General features: G+C 36.6%; 2 protein-coding genes across 2 annotated transcripts; one reads left to right on the top strand and one right to left on the bottom strand.

Annotated features, from left to right (window-relative positions):
• The first annotated feature begins 14,815 nt into the window (after positions 1–14,815).
• LOC112522264 (GDSL esterase/lipase At5g08460-like) lies at positions 14,816–18,817 on the top strand. Its single transcript, XM_025131381.1, has 5 exons — positions 14,816–15,032; positions 17,505–17,632; positions 17,788–18,030; positions 18,260–18,515; positions 18,597–18,817. The coding sequence occupies exons 1-5, from the start codon at positions 14,828–14,830 to the stop codon at positions 18,815–18,817; spliced, it is 1,053 nt and encodes a 350-aa protein (XP_024987149.1). The 5' UTR covers positions 14,816–14,827.
• A 1,523-nt stretch (positions 18,818–20,340) lies between these two features.
• On the bottom strand, positions 20,341–22,205 carry LOC112521968 (probable anion transporter 5). Its single transcript, XM_025130991.1, has one exon. It carries the CDS (start codon positions 22,074–22,076, stop codon positions 20,766–20,768), a length of 1,311 nt encoding a protein of 436 aa, XP_024986759.1. The 5' UTR covers positions 22,077–22,205; the 3' UTR covers positions 20,341–20,765.
• Positions 22,206–24,440: the final 2,235 nt, after the last annotated feature.

Genomic DNA, 24,440 nt, shown 5'->3' with positions numbered 1-24,440 from the left:
CTAATACTAGCCAAAGACGGAGATACGTATTACTTCGAAGGGAACGTAGACGAGTATGTCAGTCGGTTGACATTAAAAAGACTACGAAGAATACTATGTCTTCCCGGATCGGGCTCGACAGGCTTTGAAATGCTTGTAACAGATGACGAACTCTGTCGTGACATCAAACGGTTAGGATACTCACAAGAGTTGACTAACCCGTCTCAATTCAAATGGCGTTTCCTACCGTCGATCTGGCATCTTCTGTTCTCAATCCTTAACAGATGCCTAACATCAAAGGCTGTAGGAATTGATACATGCAGCAGTTCGTTCCTGAAGTTCTTCCATGGGATCGTATTTACGTGCAAGTACGATTATGCGCTCATAATATGGAATGAACTGGTCGAGCTCGTCAACGCTAAAAGATTTTCGTCTAAAGCCAGAAAGTTCGTGCCATTTCAACGTTTTCTGCAACTATTCATAAAAGCCATGATGAACTCAAACGAAGATATTCCGGCCAGGACAAACAGTGAACTGGTGTCGTCGTTCGTCATGACTCGAATTTAGCAACATACCGAGGTTGAATATTTGGATTCAATCATGGAAATTCCACCCGAGCTATTTGACTTCGCTGATCAGAGGGCTTAGTGTGTAGTAGACTATAGAAGAGTGATAGATCCTATAGTTCAGCCAGAACTGGTTGAACTTACCCCGGGATCACCCCATGCCTCAGCTGAGAGAGAGGGTATAGTTGTAGGTGAGAGTGTTCAGGAACAAGGGTTACCTGAACAGGGCTGTGCGTTGAGGGAAAATGTAATTGAGAGGGGTGATGAGGAGCGGGGAGTCTCTGATCAGCATAGTACTTCAACAGATAGTACTTCAACAGATAGTACTTCCTCGACTTCTTTAAGTTCGAAAGATACTATATCTGATACTCAGGCAGCTCAGGGTGATGACAATGATAATGATGATGATGATGCTGAAAACCCTGCTCAACCGATTCTTTCAGAGAATATTCAACTTGGAGCAGTGGTTGACGACATTGACGATATTTTCCAGAGTTTGAACCTCCACAGACTTGTCCAAGTCTGCATTCTCTATCGTTCAATGTTGATGATTTTGGAGGTAGATATGATGATTATGATCGCATGCTGGAAGATATGTCAAATATTCCAGTAGAAGGAAGTGATGAGGGAGCTGAAGTTGAAAATGCTGAGAGGTTGAGTGCAAGGGAAGCAGAAAAAGATGGTGAGTGTGTGAGTGGAGCACAAAATCAAGATCAAGCTCCTATCCCAACGGATACACATAGTCGGGCACCCACATCTGCTATCGACATTCATCCGTTGAATGTTGGTATTGAAGAAGACATAGCTAGCCCAGCTATGCACTTGCACACCCCTCCCAACCACTCAACTGGTTATCAACAACATGTTGTTTCATTTTATCACGGGGATAGAACATATACTCTATCTACTTCTCACTTGGAGAATATAGATATTGAAACAAGTAGGCCGCTGCTCCAGCCTACGACGTCGATTCTGTGCACCTCGAGTCTAGAGCCGATACACTTAGGTACACAAGAGTCTCGAGCATCTGTTGCTCCCATTGCGGTTCTTAGTGAACTCGTCGGAATGGCCAGAGTGGTGTCTTTTGACCAACCACAAGGACCGGTCGGAAGTCCTACCAGTGCTACCATTTTGCCAACACTGAACGTAGGCACAACAGTTTACTCAACTGTTGTCTCAACTGGTAATCTAAGTGATCCAAGAGTGAGCTTACCAGACTTTGTGTCAAGGGAATATTTGGACGGTGCCTTAAAGGTTGTTCAAGACAACATGGACGCTCAGATTGCTAGTCTCAAAAGATTGTTGAAGGGGAAGAAGCAAGTAGAAAAAGATCAACCATCTGCGCCATCACTACCGCCTGTACCTGAGCCTCCGACGGTACAAGATCAATCGGTGGAGAACTTAAATCCTTATCGTATGCTAAATTGATGTCATCCCAAAACCCTGATGCGGAAGATGCAAATTTGGTTGGGCTCCTGAGATAGCAAATTGATGAAAACCCCACAGTTCGAGCCTCAGAGTTTTTGGCCTTTCAGGATGTGGTTACTTCTAGCTTCTCCAAAGTTAGTAAGTTAATCACATCAAACACTCAAGTTCTTAAAAGTTCAATTGATGCCCTCTCCGAACAGGTATCTATCCTAGAAGAGACTTGCCGAGCTCAGGCCACCTCACTGAAACGAAGGCATGACGATCCGGATGATCCTGATCTTCATGAGGGGGAGAGAAAAAGACAACAGGTGGCTGAGTCGTCTGGTCGCGTTCAAAGTGTTGAAAGAGAGCCATCTACTCAATACATTAATGTAGAAAGTTCTGTTCCTGAATCTACAAAGGAAAGAACTACTGAGTCGATAATTGTGGAAGATGATGAAGTATTGGAGACAAGTCCAGCGATCGAGCCAATGGTTGAAAAGCAGACGGACTCCACGGTGGGAACAAGGTTGCTACTAGACTTGTCGGCCAATGTTGGATTTAATGAAGTTTTTGCCAGAGAACTGGGTGGAAAGCAGGATTTCGGTGAAGATATAGATAACGTTGACGAATCATCTGGGTTATATTTTTATTTTGAAGCTGACATTAATGAAGAAGACCCAGTATACCCATTTCAGGGTGATCGTCAAACATTGCCTGAACCCTCCACTACAGTTGAAGTTGGTGCGTCCGATATTCCTAGAGAGTCGTTTGATCTGACTAAGATATTCTCAAAGAATTATGTACCGTTTGCAATTCGTGCGAACTTTCCAGGCTATGACAGGGCAAGAATCAGAGAGCCTTATCTTGAAGACATTTATTTTGGCATCTTCCTCCGGCACCGAAAAGCTCTAAGTACTGATAAGATCCTTGGTATTCACAAGGAATCCAAAGACTATCGTCTGGGGTATAAGCACTTCCTTAAAGCTAAGCGTCTCCCGATAAGTCAAGTTCGGACCAAACATCGAGTTGTGTCAATAAAACATATTGATGCTCAAAGACTTCTTAGAGTCTGGTATCCAGTATTCACAGTGACACGACAAGATGGTAAGGTCTGGGTGTTTAGCGAAGCTGACTTCTCCAACTTGTATTTAGAAGATTTGGAGCATATGTACCATGAAATATGGAATATGACGAACAGAAAAGAAGGAGTTCTGGTGGCTCTTAATGCGATCAAAAGGTTTATGCGCAGTCACGTCAAAGTTTCTATGGTTATTGATGTCCAAATGGGACTTGAAGATAATCAGAGAATCATTAATTTGAAGAGACCTGATCAAGAGCTAGAAGACATTGAAGCTTATCTGTTTTACATGATTCTTGAACAACCGGAGTTCGGAGTGATATATGATGCTGAGGGTCGGATAAAGAAGTTCATGAGGTTCAACGAGCTGAATAAATTTTCTGATGGTACTATTCGAATGGTGAGACGGGCGCTGGAAACGAGGAGAGTTAATAATGATAAAGCTGCAGAGTCGGAGAGGATGAGTCCGAAGGAAAGGTACTTGCTGATTAATGCCTTGAATTTGCTTGAAGAAAAATTGCAATATCGGAATGCGTTGAGGAGGCTGGAGAAACTGCTCGGACTCAGAAAGACCAGATTTACAAGAGTTCGAACTTGAATCCAAAGGGGGAGATTGTTGGGTTCAAGATTGTGCGTTAAAGTTGTATTCAAGTTCTCCTTTTATAATATTTTGTAATAGTTAGGCTTTATTGTTTTCCTTAGTATAAATAGTTATTAGCTTTCTAATTGTCATTAGTTCAGCAATTAATCAGATTAGAGTTGTAATCATTTCTGTACTTTCCTCTCAAAGAAATCTATTCAAGATTTGGTGAAAATCTCTCTCTACATTCATCTTGTTCTTGATTCTTGAAGATTTGATTCAGATTTGTATGATTTGGGAATTACATTGAACATGTTACATTTTATTACACTTCTCATAAAAATTTGATAATTCTTACTGGAATCCAACCCTATAAATACATGAGATTCGTAAAACCAGTTTGGAGCCACTAAATGATCATACCTTCATAGGACTAATATTGTAAATGTTTAGTATTTTACTATGAAAGTTGAAAGTTCCATTAGTTCTTAAATGCACTGAGAACCCAGAAAATCAGTTATTCATGATGAATAACACTAAATAATAATTAAATAATACCAGGGTCGTTCTTGGAAGAGGGTGGGCCGGGCGTATGCCTAGGGTCCACTCAAAATAGGGGCCCAAATTTTTATAGTATATAGCAGTAGTCAAAAAAAATAGTAAATAAAAGAGATTAAAAAAATTTAGTACCTAATAGGACCCAAAAAGATTTTTTTATTATATTAAAGGCCCAAATATGTTATTAGTTAGTTAAATTGGAAAAGAAAACACAAAAAAACTTAATTGATCGTTCATTTTATAAGCTTGATGCTTCTGTAAGTTTTTTTCTAGTACAAAAGTTTAAACTACTTGTATATAAAACCTTGATATATTTTCGATCGTCCATCTCCCACTGACCTTTTTTATTGATCTCATATGAATTTTATTTTTGTATTAGAATATAGTAGATTTCTTGTTATTAATTAAGAAAACTTCTACATTTAGAAAAGAAATTATCAATCATATGAGACGGTCCAACTTATATCTATATTTAATGTTTCAAAACTATCACTTGTTTTTCATACATTATTGACTTCTTATTATCTAATATTGAATATATGAGTCTTAAGCATTTTCCTAACTCAAAAACAAGAATAAGATCTCAAGTTATAACCAATATGGACTTTTGATTCCAAGATTGATGATTCCGACAAAAATTGTTTTAATCCTAAAAGTTTTTTTTTGGTTTTGATCGGATTTGTAATCCGCTTGGTTTATTTTTTTTTTTTAGTTTTTAGTTTTTTTTTTTAGTTTAGTAAAAAAAAATTAGTTTAATTTTTTTTAGAGTAAAATTTTTTTAGGTTAATTTTTTTTAGATATTTTTTTCGTTTAGAATTTTTTTTAGTTAAGTTTTGTTAAGTTTGATTTTTTGTTTAGTTGAGATTTTTTTTTAATTTTTTTCAGTTTTTTAATTTTTTTATTCCTTTAAATTTTTTTAAGTTTTTTTCATTTTTTTAGAAATTTTTTTGTATCGGGTATTAGCATTGTATTTTTTTAATCTGGATCTAACATTTTATGATTTTTACAGGTAAAAATGGCTGAACATCATCAGTCTGACGAGGAATCTCACATTCCTTCATTCAGATTTGACAACCTCAACAACCCTAACCAGCCAACAAATAACCCATTACTAGATGAATCCTTATTGCCACAATGCTTCTATCTAGAAATAAAACCAAACAACCATCATTTCAACTTTAATATGCCCTCCGAATACAAAATCATACCAGAAATACTTCATGGACACTCAATCTTATATGCCTTTCAGCTAACGTTTCTGTCCCGATGGTATACCTGCAACAATTTTGGAACACACTTACCCTTGCAGAAGATGGTGATACCTATTTCTTCGAAGGAAATGTAGACGAATACACAAGTTGACGGACTTTGAAACGACTTAGAAGAATTCTACGTCTACCGGGACCAACCTCGACAGGTTTTGAACAGCTAGTCACTGATGACGAGCTATGTAGAGACATCAAGAGATTAGGATACTCGCAAGAGTTAACTAATCCGTTTCAGTTCAAATGACGATTTCTTCCGTCAATATGGCATCTACTTTTTTCGATCCTTAACCGGTGCCTGACATCCAAGACTGCCGGAATTGACACCTGCAGCAGTTCATTTCTCAAGTTCTTCCACGGGATTGTATACATGTGCAACTACGATTACGCGCCGATAATTTGGAATGAACTAGTCGAGTTGGTCAATGCCAAACGTTTTCCATCAAAAGCAATAAATTTTGTGTCGTTTCAGAGATTTTTACAACTGATCATCAAAGCCATGATGAACGCCAATGATGACATCCCGGCAAGGGCATACAGTGAAGTTGGGCCATCGTTCGTCATGACATGTATTCGTCAACACATGGAAGTTGAAGATTTGGATTCGATTATGGAAATCCCACCTGAGTTATTTGCTTTTGTTGATCAGAGTGCTCAGTGTGTTATAGATTATAGGAGAGTGATAGATCCTATAGCTCAACCAGAACCGGTTGAACTTACCCCGAGATCAACCTATGCTTTAGCTAAGGGAGAGGGTCTAGATATAGCTGAGAGCGTTCTGGAACACGGGTTACTTAAACAGGGTTGTGAGTCGAGAGAAAATGTAAATGAGAGGGGTAATTTGGAGCGGGGAGACTCTGATCAGCACAGTACTTCAACTGCCAGTACTTCCACAGCTTCTTCTTCAAGCTAGAAAGATACTTCATCTGATGATGAGGCAACTCAGGGTGATGATAATGATGATCATAATGATGATAATAATGATGGTGCTGACAATACTGCTCAACCGGTGTTTTCTCAGAATATTCAAGTGGGAGCAGTTATTGAAAACATTAAAGATATATTTCCTGAAATAGAAGGTCAACAGACTTACCCAAGTCTACATTCCTTATCTTTCAATGTTGATGAAGAATTTGGTGATACATACGATGATTTCGATCGTTTACTGGAGGATATTCCAGTTGAAGGTGATGAGGGCGTTCAAGTGTAAAATGTTGAGAGGATGAGTGAAAGGGAAGGAGAAAAAGATGGTGAGAGTGTGAGTGGAGCTCAAAATGAAGAATATGCTCCTATCCCAGCTGATACAGTTAGTCGGGCACCCACATCTGCTATCGACATTCATTCGTTGAATGTTGGTATTGAAATAGACATAGCTAGCCCAGCTATGCATTTGCACACCCCTCCCGGCCACTCAACTGCTTCTCAACAAGCAGTTGTTTCAATTTCTCATGGGGACTTAGCACATCATCTATCAGCTTCTCATTCGGAGAATGTGGATATTGAAGATAGTAGGCCTCTACCCCAGCCTACGACATCGATTCTGTGTACCTCGAGTCTAGAGCCCATACACTTAGGTACACACGAGTCGAGAGCATCTGTTGCTCAACCTACAGTTTTTAGTGAACTTGCCGGAACAACTAGAGTAGAGTCTATTGATTTACCACAAGGACTGGTCAGAAGTCCTACCAGTGCTAATATCACGCCAACACTGAACGTAGGCACAACAGTTTTTTCAACTGTTGTTTCAACTGGTAATCTAAGTGATCCAGGTGTGACTTTACCCGACTTTGTGTCAAGGGAGTATTTGGACGGCGCCCTAAAGACTGTTCAAGATCACATGGAAACGCAAGTTCTTAGTCTAAAGAGAATGATGAAGGGAAAGGAGCCGGTAGTTGATGAATAACCGTCTGTGCCGTCACCATCACCTGTGCCTGAGCCTCTGAGGGTACAAGAACAATCGATGGATGATCTTAAATCGTTGTTATACGCAAAGCTGATGTCTTCTCAAAATCCAGATATGGCTTATGCAGACTTGGTTGGGCTCCTTCGACAACTTGTAGATGAAAATCCAACTGTTCGGGCCTCATAGTTTTTGGCCTTCCAAGATGTAGTTGCTGCTAATTTCTCAAAAAGTTAGCAAGCTAAGTACATCCAACACTCAAGCTTTGAAGAATTCCATTGATGCTCTATCTGAAAGGGTATCAATCTTGGAAGACACGTGTCGAGCTCAAGCCACCTCCTTAAAACGAAGGCATGATGATCTGGACTATCCTGATCATCATGAAGGGGAGAGAAAGAGACAGAGACTGGCTGAGTCATCTGTTCATGTTGAAGGTGTTGAAAGGGAGCCAGATTCTGAAGCGGTTAATGTTGAAAGTCCTGTTCCAGAAAGAACAAGGGAAAGGACTACAGGCCCGATAATAGTTGAAGAGGAGATAGCCATGGAGACAAATCCTATGATTGAGCCAATGGTTGAAAAGCCGGCGGACTCCACTGTAGAAACAAGGATGCTTTTGGATTTGTCTGTCAACGTGGGCTTTAATGAAGCTTTTTCTAAAGAACTGGGTGGAGTTCAAGACTTTGGTGAAGACATTGACAATATTAATGAATCATCTGGAATGTACTTTGACTTTGAAGCTGACATCAATGAAGATGATCATATCTTCCCATTCCAGGGTGATCATCAGATACCGTCTGAACCTTCCACTGCAGTTGATCATGGTGCTTCAGAAATATTCCAGGTTATGACAGAGCACAGATCAGAGAACCTTACCTGGAAGACCTCTACTTCGGCATCTTTCTTCGGCACCACAAAGCTCTTAGCGCAGATAAAATTCTTGGGATTCACAAAGAAACCCGAGATTATCGTTTGGAATATAAGCATTTTCTCAAAGCGAAGCGCCTTCCAATTAGTCAAGTACGGACCAGACATCGCGTTGTGCCTATAAAACAAATTAATGCCAATAAACTTCTTAGAGTTTGGTATCATGTGTTTACAGTTACAAGACAGGATGGAAAGGTCTGGGTATTCAGTGAAGCTGATTTCACTAATCTATATTCGGAAGATCTGGAGCACATGTATCACGAACTACAGAAACTTACTGTTAGAAAAGAAGGAGCAGATGTTGCTCTTGATGCAATCAAGATATATCTGAGGAGTCATGTCAAAGTATCGATGGTTCTTGATATCCAAATGGGTCTTGAAGATAATCAGAAGATCATTAATTTGAAAAGACCAGACCAAGAACTTGAAGATATTGAAGGCTATCCTTTGTATATTGTTCTTGAAGATCTGAAGTTTGGTGTGGTGTATGGTGTTGAAGGTCGGATAAAGAAGTTTATGAGATTCAGTGAGCTGAATAAGTACAATGATGGTACTATAAGGATGGTGTGTCGGGCGCTTGAGATGATTAAAGTTGACAATGATAAAGCTGAAGAATCGAAGAGAATGAGTCCAAAGAAGAGGTATCTACTGATCAATGCTCTGAACCTGCTTGATGACAAGTTGCAATACCGGAGTGCTTTAAGGATGATTGAGATGCTACTTGTGCTAAGAAAGTCAAGATTTACAATATCTCGAACTTGAATCCAAAGGGGGAGATTGTTGGGTTCAAGATTGTGCTTAAATGTTGTATTCGAGTTCTCTCATCTTGTAATTGTTTTGTAATAGTTAGTTTTACTACTTTCCTAATATAAATAGCTTTTAGTAGCTTAATTGTAATTAGTTTTATGCTAATCACTTTTGTAATTCTCTCTCAAGAAATAAACATACAAACTTGGTGAAAATCTCTCTCTTCTCTCAATTGTGTTCTTGAAGAATTTATCTGATTGTGATTGATTATTGGGATTCACAATAACATTAATTTAAAAATAATTATTGATTGATTTTGAGTCTATTAAAACGGTTATATATGAATTATTAATATTTCTTGAATTCAATGTTATTTTCTAATGATAAAAATGATGGTATTAAAGATTTTTCGTACCTATGGAGGGCCCCTTTTTTACATCTCCCCCAAGGCCTATAAAATGTTAGGAAGGCGCTCGAATATTACATGTGATTTTACACGTAATTTTACTGTTTTTATGTTCTCTTATTTGATTATTGTTCTAATTTGAACTTCCCTCTCTATAAATAAACAATACATACGATTCTCGACTTTTTTATGATTATGTATGTATGCATGCATGCATGTATGTATAAAATATTAATTCTCAACTTTTTTTTATAATTATGGGCGTATATATATATATATATATATATATATATATATATATATATAGTGACCGAGGCGGATCCCCCAAAGGGCTATGGCCCCCATATAATATTGTGCATAGTACTACAAGTTTTATAAAAATCTGAAATTTGGCCCCTTCACTCTTGGTATTTAAAAATGATAACTCAAAAGTTTTGTTTTTTTTTTTTCAAAATGGGTTTTTCATACCTATCAAAACAACCAATATAAAAGATCAAGAGTTATAAAATATCAATTATCACTAAAAACTAATTTTATAGGACGCCTAAAATATAGAAGCGTTTTAGAAAAATACTTTATAGGACTTACGATAATTATAGGATCAAACCAAAAAAACGTTCTATCTAAAGCTGTTGCAATAAGTTTATAGGATGTTTTTTTTTTTGCATTTTAGGCATTTTTAGACGTTTTATGCATTTTACAAAGTGTATTATTAACTATTTTATAGAAGACTATTTGAAAAGATGTTATATAAACACAAATGTCCTATAAGTAGACGGTTTTATAAGACAATTCTCAAAAGTGTCCTATAATAGGACACTTTATTTAAAAAATGTGTTAATTAATAAGACACTTTTATTTTAAAAACGTGTTAATTAACAGGACACTTTATTTTAAAGACGTGTTAATTCATGGGTTAGAAGAGTATGTATTAACGGATTGAGATCAAAATCTATAAAATATGTTATTGAGCTCGATCAGAAGACAAGATTAAAACAGTGTAACTGATTCTAGTAAACGAACAATAACTTTTAAGGAAGATTCAATTTAAGATTATCAAAACAATACATCAATTTCTTATTATAATCACTATAGCTAAATTAATTTTATAGAATACCTAAAATGTAGAAGCGTCCTAAAAAATATATTATAGGACTTAAGTTTATTAGACCAAACCAAAAAGTGACATCTAAAAATGCTATAATAGGTTAATATGACGTTTTTATGCATTGTAACAAGTTTTTTATGACGGTTTTGTAATAAAGTGTAGTATTAACTATAATATATGACACTATTTGAAAAAGTGTTAAGTAAACACAAATGTTGTATAAAAAGACGGATTTATAAGACACTTCTAAAAGGTGTCCGATAAAATAGCTAATAGGACACTTTATCTTAAAGCGTCATAAAGAATTTGTTAAAATGCTTAAAAACGTTCTATAAACCTATTGTAATGGTTTTAGATATAAATTGTTATATTTTGGTCCTATAAAACTAAGATCTATAATGTATGATGTCGTATAAAGCCAATTTTTTTGTAGTGGAATGATGGACGTCATAAAAATTTTAAATTATATATATATATATATATATATATATATTATGTATGTAAAAACACAAGGAAGCTATGATTCTAAGAGTATTTACTTTGGAATATTATCTTGGTCGTCTTTATCTTATATTTTTAATATACAAAATTTGGTTAAAAAATTCATATATAACACTACATGCTTACGTGACATATTTATAAAGAAGATTAGTTTTGTTATATAAGTCTCGTGTTCCACCCATATAGAGAGAGAAGGTATGTATTTATATAAATTATGGTGACATTATTTGAATGGATAGCATATTTATAGAATTGGGAGGCACAACACAACTAATTAACAGCTAAGCTGAGTGGTCATTTGTGGTGAATTGGATATGATGGACTACCAAATCATGTGTTTCCAGTCCACTTGTCATTCAGTTGATGCCTCATACACACACTTTAGCAAAGGGCAAAATAGTCATATTACATGCCAAATAAAATAATTCCATTGGTTTTGCAAACATTTCACGACACTTTTTGTAATTCATTTCACACTTTAAACCTGTTTTCTAAACATTTTGGAGCACTTTTCGTGTCCATTTGAGACTTCGCAACTCATTTGTGATCTTTGTGCAATGGACTTGTAACATTTCCTTAGTTTCGAAATATCAGTCTTTTTAACAAAATACGACATATATTTGTATATATGATAATTAATATGCAATTTTGTTAAAACCACAATTTTGTAGTTCAAAATTGCATATCAAACCACATAGTTTGGTCTGGTAATAGGGTCTATGTGATTTGATGAACCCCAACTACTCTCCAATAAACTTTAGAAACTTATTAACAGGTTACATTCAATTTTAAAATAAACCATGGTTACATGAAATCGTTCCATCAAAATAGTGATGGCCAAAAACAGGTCAGGAACAGTCTCAATCAAGCCCTGCAATGAGCATAACCGACGGTAACTGGTCCTAGCGTAACCGGTCGTAGTCCCCGCCGAAATGGTGAAGACCAGTCAAGCCAATGTGTAACCGGTTATGGGGTACCGGTCCCGATTATGGGTACTCGAGCTCGAATAATTTCTCGGGCTCATTTAACAAGTTTAATTTACACAATATGTTTCTAAAATTGAAACTTTATAAGCTCATTTATAGGCTCGAATTCAAGATCGATTAATATGTTTATTAGCTCGAATTTAGTTCAATTTTTTTTACTACCCGGAGCTTTGATACATTTCGAAATCGAGAGCAGGTTTAAAACTCGAGTTAGAAAAGTTTGTTTTTATAAGACTAATTGAGGCTTGAAATTTTTGTTTTAGTATTGAAGTGTGAAAAACATGTTTTAAGAGAGTTTAGAATTACATAACATGTAATTACTACCATCATATGGAATAACATGCCATGTAATTAACAATACCATCATTCTTAAAGTTGAAAACAATGAAAACTATTATTAAAATACATCATATTCACAATATAAGATTCTAGTTTTGATAAAATACTAAGGGATGTTTACCAAACACTTATCAGATAAACGTTTATAATTAAAAAAAATTACCCTTTTTAATCTGATCGTGTAATACTCTCGGTCATCAAAATTGATTGTTGGTAAGTGTTTTAAACTTAGTAAATATTTATCAGGTAAAATTATTTTCCCTCACTTACCAGGTCAGACTCTTGATCCTTGTTATAGCTCTTATCGGATAAGATTTTCAGTTCTTGCAATGCTCAGCTGGTAAAATAAGTTATACCGTCAAGTGCTTACCCGACAAGTATTTAGTAAACGTCCCTCAAAATAATAAAACAGGTACTTGGGTAGCAGTTACCTTGTAAATATGATGAGACCAACTTTCCAAATCATTCCAACTACAACTTTTTCTTTTATACTTCTATTACATAATTTATAAAATTATATGCTTTGTATTGCTCGCCCCAACTCAAAAATGTGTAATCATGTATGACGTTAGGAAGATCCTCTCATCAAGTTAAATGAGACTTTTTTTGTGTTCAAGATCTACTCAGACTCGAATAATTCATAAAAAGGTTGAATCGTTTACAGCCCTAGTAAATTGACATGGGGATGGTGTCAATGGTTAAAGAGCGGTTTGAAGTGGTATAGAGAATGACAAAAGTCAGAACCTTTCACTATTCAATGTTCTTCCTCTTTATCGTCCTCAATAAAACTTATTTGACACCCTCTTCATCTGGATTCACCAACAATTGGTTTTGTGGTAGTATTTTTGTACAAACAGGTGAGAGTTTGAATTTGACAGCTAGATTATGGGAATTACAATTCTTTCGTAGATTGAGCTCCTTGAACACACTTGACTCTTAAGTCAACCACTTAGCGAGATGATGTATGCCTCATTTGATTCTCACATAATCCTCTTGAGACAGGACACTCAGAGGTTGCTAGTTACAAACCCTTTTGCACAGACAAATAAACTATGGGGGTGTTTGGGATTGCTTATTTGAAACAACTTATTATAAGTTACAAAACCTTGACAAATCATCAATAGATGAAGCATATATTACTAGCAATTTTATAGCTCCAAAAAGATTTTTGGGACTTTTCTATGAATATAGACGGTAGCACAAACTTTCACGTGCCAGACAGCCATTTTGTTCGGTTTATCCTAAAAACATACCAATCACAACCCGACCCTTAACTGTTATAACTGGTGCCGTCAAAAAAACCCCACCACGTAACTCGTTACGACATAACCGATCTTTAACCTTTATAACGGAGTCCTTGGCCTAAAATGTGTAATTGACAATTCACTTTAACTTGTTCTTTTTTTCTAAGAAAGTTATCTAATACCGTTGACCAATAGGGGAGCACCACATGACACTTTTTTTTCTTTAAAAAAAAGGTTGCAACTCGTCCTTAAGAAAAAGGGTAACCGATAGGCTATAACCCATCCTAACTTAACTGGTCCCTCTTTAACCGGTTAAAATGTAACTGGTGCCGGTCCACATCCGAGCCTTAGCCACTTGTCGGTCCTTCATGCCCACCTCTACCGTACCGACGTCATTTAAACTAATACCCTATATGTCTTCGCTTGATCCTATGCATATATAGCTAAAAGTATATGTAAGTACTAATCAAATGTCTTGAAGTATCAATCCATATGGCAAAATGGGAGGACTACCTCTTGATTTTCGATCTTGTGGACAAAAATCAACACAACAAATGCTCAATAACAGTTACAGTGGGGCAAAATAAGTAATTTTCGTATGAGTCCACCGAAAAAGAGACTACACAATGAACATATGACATCCCAAGATGATACCGTTGCAATTTATGGTGAGTCGGTGATAAAAAAAAGACTTCCTTTTTCTGTTGTTCACACTTTTTTTGTAACGTAAACAAAGTTGTGATTTTCGTTTGATGACAAAATCTAAAAGCGTTTCCAGAAAATTAGTAAAAAGAGTAGGGGCGCAGCGGATGTCCCTCAATGGGTGCTTTTAGAACAATGGATAGTTGCATGCCACCAAAACTTCAAAGCCGTTAATACTTGCTAAAACTTATCCCCCAAATACGGAAGAAGTAAAAGAAAAGTAACTGAAGGGGGGAAAAAGCAAGACCAGTGATAAATGTGCATGACAAAAACAATCACAAGTGTAACTGAACATAAAAGCATGAAACTATGGCTTTCTTTCAAGCATCTCTGGAAAACCATAGTTGACTGTTACATATACATACATACATATATATATATATGTATATGTATATGTATATGTATGTGTGTGTGTATATATATATATATACCAGATGTCAACCTCATATCTGTTGTGAAGTGTATGTGAAGTGGGAGATGGAGAAAGAAAGAGTGAGATCAAGAATAGTGACAGTGCTAATTGGCATTGTGTTTATGGATGTATCTTTCAAGTGTTTAATAGCAGCAGCAGCAGAGGTGACAGCAATGTTTGCATTTGGAGACTCATTAACGGATAACGGAAATAACAATTACCTCAATTCTCTTGCAAAAGCCAACTACGTACCATATGGTGTTGATTTTTATCAAGGTCTTCCTTCTGGTCGTTTCAGTAATGGCAAAACCATCATCGACTATCTTGGTTAGTAACTCCTATACACATGAACAACCAACATCTATTAGTTTACATATTGCTGTAAGAGGTTTGTGCCTGTTGAGGGTACCACATCGGTTATGTTAGAAAGAGATCCGAAAGAGGACTCCACATACTTTTAACATCCATCTAGCTATGGAACATATATGCCTGGCTAATGTACAAACCATCAACATACCATCCAAACATGAAACTATGGTAGTATGTGTTATGCCCACTTATAAAGAGCAAAAATGGGTTATTTAGGAGAGTAATCTTTTTGACGGATGTTTTTTTAAATGCAAAATCTTCTGGAGGCATACTTCTGTTATTTAAAAAACATTATGAAAAATCTGTCTCAAGGTTATTCTTCTAAATAACCCAGCAAAAAACATGGTTATACTTTATGCTCATCCATATGTAGCAATACCAATCAACATCACCAGTCTTCTGCACTCTTACAGTCCTTGAGAGAATTATTATGGTCTTTTGGCATACTTCAGGTTATAAATGCGATATTATATTAAAAATGGTTGTAGTTCATTACATGGTATGTCTTATCTTCCTCTGACAGGCATAGAAAGGCATCTAGTATGTATGACCATTATATACAATATATATATATATAAGAGAAAATAAGTTCACAAGGACTTTTTTTGGTTTAGCGGGTAGTGGGAAAACTCGGCTCCGGTTCAAGATTCAAACCTGCGANCCTGTAGATAACATGAGCGGGGTAGAAGGGAAGTTTAGATAAGGTAGAGGGTGGGCAGGGGAAGGGTGGAGAGGTGGGGTTAAGTTACTCGAATCTTATGCTTGTTACTTGTTAGAGAGTTTGTGTTTTTCCTATTTTTCATGTCTTCTATTTATGCTTTGTTGTATGTTTTATGCTTGCGTACATTCTATGTACAATGTTACTATGCCACTTTTTCCTCATGTTCCCGTTTTACAAGCTGGAGTCTTCGCTAAACAACCTCTCAACCCTTGAGGGTTGAGGCAAGGTCTGCATATATTTAATCCTCCATAAAGCCACCTCTCTCTCTCTCTCTATATATATATATATATATATGTGTGTGTGTGTAGGTGTATGTATTTTTTGTACGTGTTTATATAGTGAGAACCCCAAAAAGAGGAGAACTAAGGAACCACATAAAAACGAATGAAAAAGTATATCAATATAGGTGTCAAATTAAAGTGAATAAAATTATTGATATTTTAGTGTCATATATTTCGCTCCAGTTTTGATTATATTTCGCTGATTTTCAATTAAAAGTAGTGGGGGATAATTTTTATGTTTAGGAAAATGTGGTTTGGGAACCCCTGGATCTTTCCTCTATATATCTATGTTAGGGCTGGTTCCCATGAGAAATACCCATTTTCAGGAGAAGTGTGAGAAATATAACCTTCACATGATATAATGTAGACTTAGGGTGAAACCTGTGAATATAACTTTATATTGTATGAAGTCATGTGGAGGTTACCATCATCACAGTTTCTTTTCAGTACACATTTCAAGTCCATGTGGACTGTGTAAGTGGTATAACGTAACATTCACACAACATAAGGGGACCTTTTCCATTTCTCACGCTTCTCACGAAAATGAAAATTTCTCACGTGATCCCAAATCTCTCTCTCTCTCCCTCCATATATATAGAGAGAGAGAGAGAGTAAGAAAACATAGTCAAAGTAAGAAAACAGGAGAACATCTATAACACATGATTAAGGAACAGGGTCAAACCAGGGGAGTGCGTGCATTGACCATGTTCTCGTGTGATTGCAAAATCCCGTGTGATATAGGTGTTCTCGTGTTTTCTTACTTTAACTATGTTCTCTAAACTCAACCCTATATATATGAATGTATATACATACACACAGACATTGGCATTCAACCTCCTTGTCATGTAATCAGTGGCTGTGGAAAGAGAATTGGAGACAAGAAGAGTGTCATCAAGACTAACGACAGTGATGGCGAGTATTATGCTTGTACATCTTTTTAAGGGTTTAATAGTAAAAGCAATTTTGAATGCGGAGACTCACTTGTGGACAATGGAAATAATCAGATAAAGGATTGCTTGTGTCCTTTTTCTTGGTTACTAATCAAAGGTTTGCTCATTGATATTTTGAATTGCCTCTTATAAGTCTTGCACCCTCAACTGTAAGGTTACTTGAGCAGCAGTAATAGCTTTAAGCTAAATGCCTATTGCTTCTTTAGAGTCCACGTTTGCTTTCTAAGATTTCAACTTTATAATGGGTATGATTCAATTAAATCTCAATAATACATCGAAGTATATAGTAAGTGCTAGAACAGAATCATTTATTTGTTAACAATGTGTATTCATGTACATTTTGAACTCCAAAAAAAATTAGAAAATACTAGGTTGAAATCTCAAAGTCAAAAGATGACTAATTTAGGAGGGAGTTATTTACATTGAGAAATGTACCTCTCATGATACTCTTACAAATCCGCATTATCGCTCTCATCAGGAGATCTGTTGGGACTTCCACTTCTTCCGGCCTATGCAAGTCCTGATGCTACAGGAAGAAGCATTATGCAAGGAGTGAACTATGCTTCAGCTTCAGCAGGCATTCTTGACGAAACGGGAAGGAATCTGGTAAAGTCCACCCACCTTAAATTTGTATCGTCTAGTTAAATATAAATGTCACAAACTTAGCTCATATAAATATGATATACGAGATACTTTTAAGAGAGTGGAGTGAGAGGTACGGAAATGACACATGATGTAAGACTTTGCTCGTGATTCAACAGGGTGAACGATTCAGCTTTAGGCAGCAAGTTGAGAACTTTGCAAGCAACCTGAATCAACTAAAGAATGAAATGGAAGGGGAGCAGCTGAGCCAATACCTGAGGAAATCATTAGCAGTTCTAATCCTGGGAAGCAATGATTACATCAATAATTATTTGCTAACTCCTTTATATCCTACTCGCTATATATACACACCCACAAGCTATACAGATCTTCTGATACAGCAATACGCTATGCAAATCTCAGTAAGTCTTACCATATCTTAGTTTAAATTATGTTCGTCCACCCCCACACATACTGAAAACCAGATGTAAACAAGGGGTAGATCTAAATTATATCAGCAGATTTTTAAAGAGAGAGAGAGAGAGAAATAGATGATGCTAACCGCTACTTGTCTCTCTAGGCAGTTGCTGATGCACTTACTAACACACGCAAGCTGCTAATATTCTGCAAACTAATTTCACATTGTTGCAGGCACTGTATAGTTTAGGACTCACAAAGTTCTTCATAGCAGGGATTGGGCCCCTAGGCTGCATTCCTAATCAACTAGCGACCAATTCTGCTCCACCTGGAACATGTGCATCATTCGCAAATGACTTGGCAGTCATGTTTAACACACAACTCAGATCTCTAGTCATTCAACTTCACAAAAATTATACTGATGCCGTGTTTATTTATGGGAACACCTACAGTGCTGTCACTGACATATTAAACAACCCCAATACCTACGGTTTGTGTATACATGTGTACCTTAATTATACTTGATTAAACATGAAATGAATCTAATGACGTATCTTTCATCATATTGCAGGATTCACAGTTACTGATAGAGGGTGTTGTGGTATTGGAAGAAATCAAGGTCAGATAACGTGCCTTCCATTTTCAGCCCCATGCATCAACAGAGACCAACATGTTTTTTGGGATGCCTTCCATCCTACCCAAGCAGTAAATCGAATTCTAGCTGAAAAGGCATACAATGGTCCAACATCTGATTGCTATCCGATGAATGTCAAACAATTGGCAGAATTATAACTCTTTGAAGCCTTTAATATGTGGATGTATCTATTTGGTAGAATATGAAGCTGTGTCTAAAAATTAAATAAATCATGTGGATATTGAAATGTCATAAGATTGGTATTCTGCATTGCATACATTACTCTTCAACCTCATACATTTCATAAACATATTAACATGTTCAACCCTTTACACAATAAATTATTTCACCTCCAGGTGGTAATAGTTGTGCGTTCCATGCAGCAGGGGGAGAGTATGCTTGTCTCATTTTTGTACCTTTGGACAAGGACAAGAAGTGCAGGAGTAATAAAAAAGAGCTAATATTAATAATGGCAACATATTCAAGGTAGAAAACTGCTCACATTGTCAAACAAACATGCTACCGGGACAAAAGGCATGTGTTCATCATATTGTATGCATTTGATTTGCAAGCAAGCCTTGTTAAGTAGTACAAGAGCAAATGCAAAAATACATCAACTTCGATATATATGTAACGATACCAAAGGTCCCTTAGATTGAGAAACACTGTCTAAGTTAATTCAATATTTATGTCGAATTGGATGCAACAATATCTTCAAGAAATTATCTGCAGAAGGTCTATCTTCTTTATTATATTGACCTGGGTTGTTTGTTTACCTCTTAATAGTTCCATTAAGAGGCAGCCTCTGAATCATTAAGAGGTGAATCTTGTTTGGCAAAAGAAAAGTCTGCCTCTTAATGGTTTTAAAACCCTCTGAATGATTTGTATCATGGACCTACCTTAACCATTTAGCGCCCCAATTTCATTGTAAACAATTACCAAACAATTATATTTCATTTTGCACTATATCATGAGAGCCTCTTAATCATTCTAAACACTTAATCATTCTACACCAAACCATTCAGTAACTGCCAAATAGCCTATTATCTAACACAATGAATGGCATGTTCACTAATAGAATGGAGATTTTGAGGAGTTCCTATTGATCATACAGATAATGGTTCTATATGGATTCTACAAGATACTACAGTATATAGAATCAGATGCCTACATAGCACGCTAATCAACTTGATTGTTACATAAGGAACGAAGATCATATCAACAGCCTCAAAGTAGGATATGTATGATATTCCAGATCCCATTGGACTTCTCAAGAAACGAGTGACTTTCAGCACAATACTAACATCATGTTCCTTGAATCGAATAAATGTACTTGTACCTGTGTCCTTGAGATGTCTCCTCAACGAAGTCATCCTTTTTTTGTAACATCAATCACCCTTAAGGAATTTACCTTTTACTTGTTGACAACTACAATTTTGTGTTCCCATGCAGATTTTACAAAATAAATATATAATAATAAGTACCATCATAAAGCCATTAACAAATGAAAAGGTGACATCCATCTTAGAAAAGAGAACCATTACATTAATTAGAAACATGATAAGATATCAACCACCAAAAATTAGTAATCTCAACATAAATAGGGATCACAGAGATGCAAAAGATTGAAATATTTATTTTCCAAGGAAAGTTATCCAAGAAAAAATGTCAACGTGATTGTTACAGGATCCAGAGACACGAAATAAACGTCTCCAGCTCACATTTACAGTTACTCAGCGTTACTGCTAGGCCTAGGATGCCCTCATTCGCACACCATTTTCAACTCTAAATTCCAATTCTTCAAAACCATAAACTTTCACCTACCATACCATGTCCTATACATATAAGACTGCGCTTCACCATACAACAGATACAGGCAAACAAATCTAGAAAATGAATATAGGGCAACTATCTAATTCACTAACTTCACAATATAATTTTTTTGGTTGTAAACTTTAATATACATCTCTGTTGGATAAAGTACGGTGCCAGAAAAAATGGTGATGATAGAGGAAGATTCAATCGGGATGTATCGACATGCTTCTGTATATCATATCCGATATCAAATAAAACCACAAACTGTGCATTATGTGGAACAAACCAACCTCAATCAAATATTCTCTCCCCGGTTGAAAAGAAGAGGAAAACAGAAGAACTTGCAATGCAGAGCAATCCTGGTATTAGAAAGACTGCCCTCCAGCTATCAGGACTTGAAAGATCTGAATTATTCACTTTTGCAGCTTCAAGAAGCTGGCCGGTAAGCTCAACCCCGATAATACCAGCTAAAGTACCAGCTGTATTAGAGACTCCCATCACAATCCCAGCATATCGAGGAGCAATATCCATGTGATTCACCGCAAATCCAGCTCTTCCTAATGCCAAGAAACCAAGAGCCATGGAAGAACAAAATACCACCCCACATGATGTTCTAAAAAGAGGAAGCGCCATTAATGAGAACGCAGACACTAGAAAACCTACAGTATTCAAAACCTTTCGTGTATTTGTCACAGTCAAGATTCTCCTCGTTACCATGTGGTCAGCAATAATCCCACCAATATTTGAGAAAATGAACATGTTCAGATATGGCATCATCTTAGACGAACCCATTTCCTGAAGACTGAACTTCAAGCCAAGTTCAAAATATGTAGGCAACCAATTCATAAGCACATACAAAGCATAATGGAATGTAAAATTATTGACGACAATAGCCCAAACTGGTAGGCTGAGAAAAATTTTCCTCCATGGGATTTGACTAGTTCTATCTGCCTTCAACTTTTGAGTCTCTCTGATTGGCAACAAAGATTCTCCAAAACCAGCTGCAGTTGCTTTTGGATGATCCGAACGAGGTGGATCACTGGCAAATCTTAGCCAAAGCAGAGACCATGTGCCACCTAATGCTGACTCAGCAAGAAATACAGATTGTGGGCCCTTAAACTTCACTAAGCTCGGGAGGAGAAGCATTCCCATAGCAGCACCTAGGTACATTCCGGATGTTGTGACAGAAAGAGACCTTGACCTTTCATGTGGGGGAACCCACTGTGCCAAAACGGTGTGAATAGAGGGAAAGATAAAGCCTTGAGCTACCCCAACAAGCAGGCGAGTTATAATTAGAGCCAAAACTCTATTTGGATCTAATGGACACAAGGCACAAGTTAGAGACCATATCACAAATGAAAAAAGTAGAATACGCCTTCCCCCAATCTTTTGTGCTGCCCACCCACCAGGGACCTGTGAAAAAGCATACCCATAATAAAATGTTGACAGTATAGTGCCTTTGCTCGACTGACTAACTCCTGCAGCATCTGCAGCAATTGTGTATGCAATTGAAAAGCCCACACGTTCGATGTAACATACAGAGGTGCAGATGAAGGTCAAAATGACAATCAAATAGCGTATAGGGAATCGCGTACTCCTCATTCCTTTAGCTTGATGTGAAACAACTGAACCTTTCTAGCCCACTTTTCTTTAGTCTTCTGATCCACTACATGGTCTTCACTGAAGTGATTTTGGAAGAAGAAGACGTTTGCAGTGACAACTTAGAGCATATTCTAGCTGCAGCAACAGAAAACCGATCAGAGATGCATTTAATCAAAACGAGTGCTAGTCAGTGAGAAGAGGTGGAAAGTCTTAGCAAAATATCACAAATTAAATGTTGTTTTCTTGTAGTTCACTCGTTGATCAATGCATAGTTAAACTGCTACTCATTTGGAGGGATTCCATCATGTTATGTAATTCTTACTATGAATACTGGACAGGGAATGTATCATACAGATTGAGCAGTGAAACTTGGTATAATAAGGTTAAATTGCTATTAGTTGTAGGGAATCTATCATGTTATACAATTCTTACCAAAAATACAGGACAGGGGAGGTAAGGATTGAGCAGTGAACTACGGAAAATGTCCAAAGTCAACATGCATTAGTTATATTTTCAGAAGTTAAGATGAAGCGACATATCTAAAGAGATCTTAGGTATCAAGAATTGGAAGAAACAAAATATCCTACTTGTTCAGAGGAACAAGTACACCGGATGGCCAAAGAAGCATGAAAATTGCATAACTCACTGTGAAAAAATCTTCTGTTTTCCAAAACCTTGTACAACAGAAATGTCCCAGCCTTATGATTACAAAGGTAGTTTTTGATAATCAGCTCAAACTCAAAGCAATATGTTTCAGGAGGTGAAACAGGCAACAATACAAGAGTAACGTAGCTATGAGCCTGAGCATTACATCCACGGTTATGGCCAGAATTGCCTTTATACCACATGGGTGCAGTAGAGCATGAGTATCAAAACATATACATTGATCTTAGGTGTACAAGAAAGACATTGAAGCAACCTAAGCGCTAGCAATTCTCTACAAGCATCCAAGACCATGTAGCATGGTTAGCATTTCCATGAAGGAAAAGTATTTTCGGAATAGCGGCACAGGTGCAGTGCACAAAGTCGTTTTGACGTTCTCTTATACAAGGCAGAGGATTACAGAGGTTTGAACACAGGTAAGTGGTGTGTGCAAATATACAATTTATATTTCAGGGTTTAATTCTAAGATTTCTTATTTGACACAATTCATCATCGATCCACACTGTGAATGTGGCCTAACTAACCGCCATTTGTGGTAATATTTTTGTTCATTAACGCTGTATCAGTATGCCTTTCGTATACTGAGATCATGTTTCAGAATTCATGGAATTCCAAAAATCCGAAGTTGCTGTAAGCATTTGAAAGCAGCAAAAGTGACATAAACAATAACACTTATCTTAATAATCACGAAATGGTAACAAGCAATGAAAAATAGCATTTTGCAGGCTCGGCATTAGGGTTTTAATGCATTGAAACACGAACATTTGGACAATAGTAAAATTAGAAGTAACAGAAAGGAAGATCAAGAGGAATACCTGATTTGACCGTGAGAACGTCTCCAAGGTGAAAAAGAACACGTAAATAGGGTTTTGACGGAAACAGGTTTATGTGGGTGGTATATTTCATGTGGTAGTTGGCCTTTACACACCCAAGACCCACCAAAAATTATATACCCGCAAAAACACGCATATCGTATATTGTATTATATTAGGGAAAAATCATCAAAACGATTAGAATATAATTGATGTATTGATGAAATAACCAATTTTTATTAAAATTGTCAAAATAACCATATGGATCGCCTCTTGGGGGTATGGTTGACCATGGCGGGCGATCCATATCAAGTTTGATCAAATAGTACGAAAAGTAAAAGAAATATAAAATTAATTGGTGGAGCCCATATATATCTATTTTTGGAAACCAAACACTATTTGTCTCGATATATAGGATCACCTCCCACCTCACCGGATCTACCTCGAAGGCGATCCATGCTATTTTAGGTTGAATCATACTTCGTCTTTTAGTGCAACAAGTTTCATTATAAATATCAACCTCCTATTTCATTATTTTTCACACCTCCTCTTTCATTTATATTATCATATATTCTACTCTCACAACCATTAACCCTTCAACACAATAAACCATCACAATCCTTAACCCTTAACTCATTAAACACAATCTACCATCATAACTCATTACCCTTAAACACAAATATGAAATCACGTTAAAGTGATTATGTTTTGGTGTATCTTCGAAGTGGAGGTTCATTCCAAAAGATAAATGGTGTCTTAGAGTATATCTTCCTTTAAGCTCCCTCGTACATGTATTACATTTGCTTTCGACAATAACGCATTCTGGTGTCGTTAAACATGTCACAAAAAAGTTAAGTTTACGTGTTCCTTTCATTTTATTTTATAAAAC

The sequence above is a fragment of the Cynara cardunculus genome (assembly GCF_001531365.2).
Source record: "Cynara cardunculus var. scolymus isolate 2C chromosome LG 11, CcrdV1, whole genome shotgun sequence".
Taxonomy (NCBI): domain Eukaryota; kingdom Viridiplantae; phylum Streptophyta; class Magnoliopsida; order Asterales; family Asteraceae; genus Cynara; species Cynara cardunculus.
This window is presented reverse-complemented; position numbering and strand designations above follow the sequence as displayed.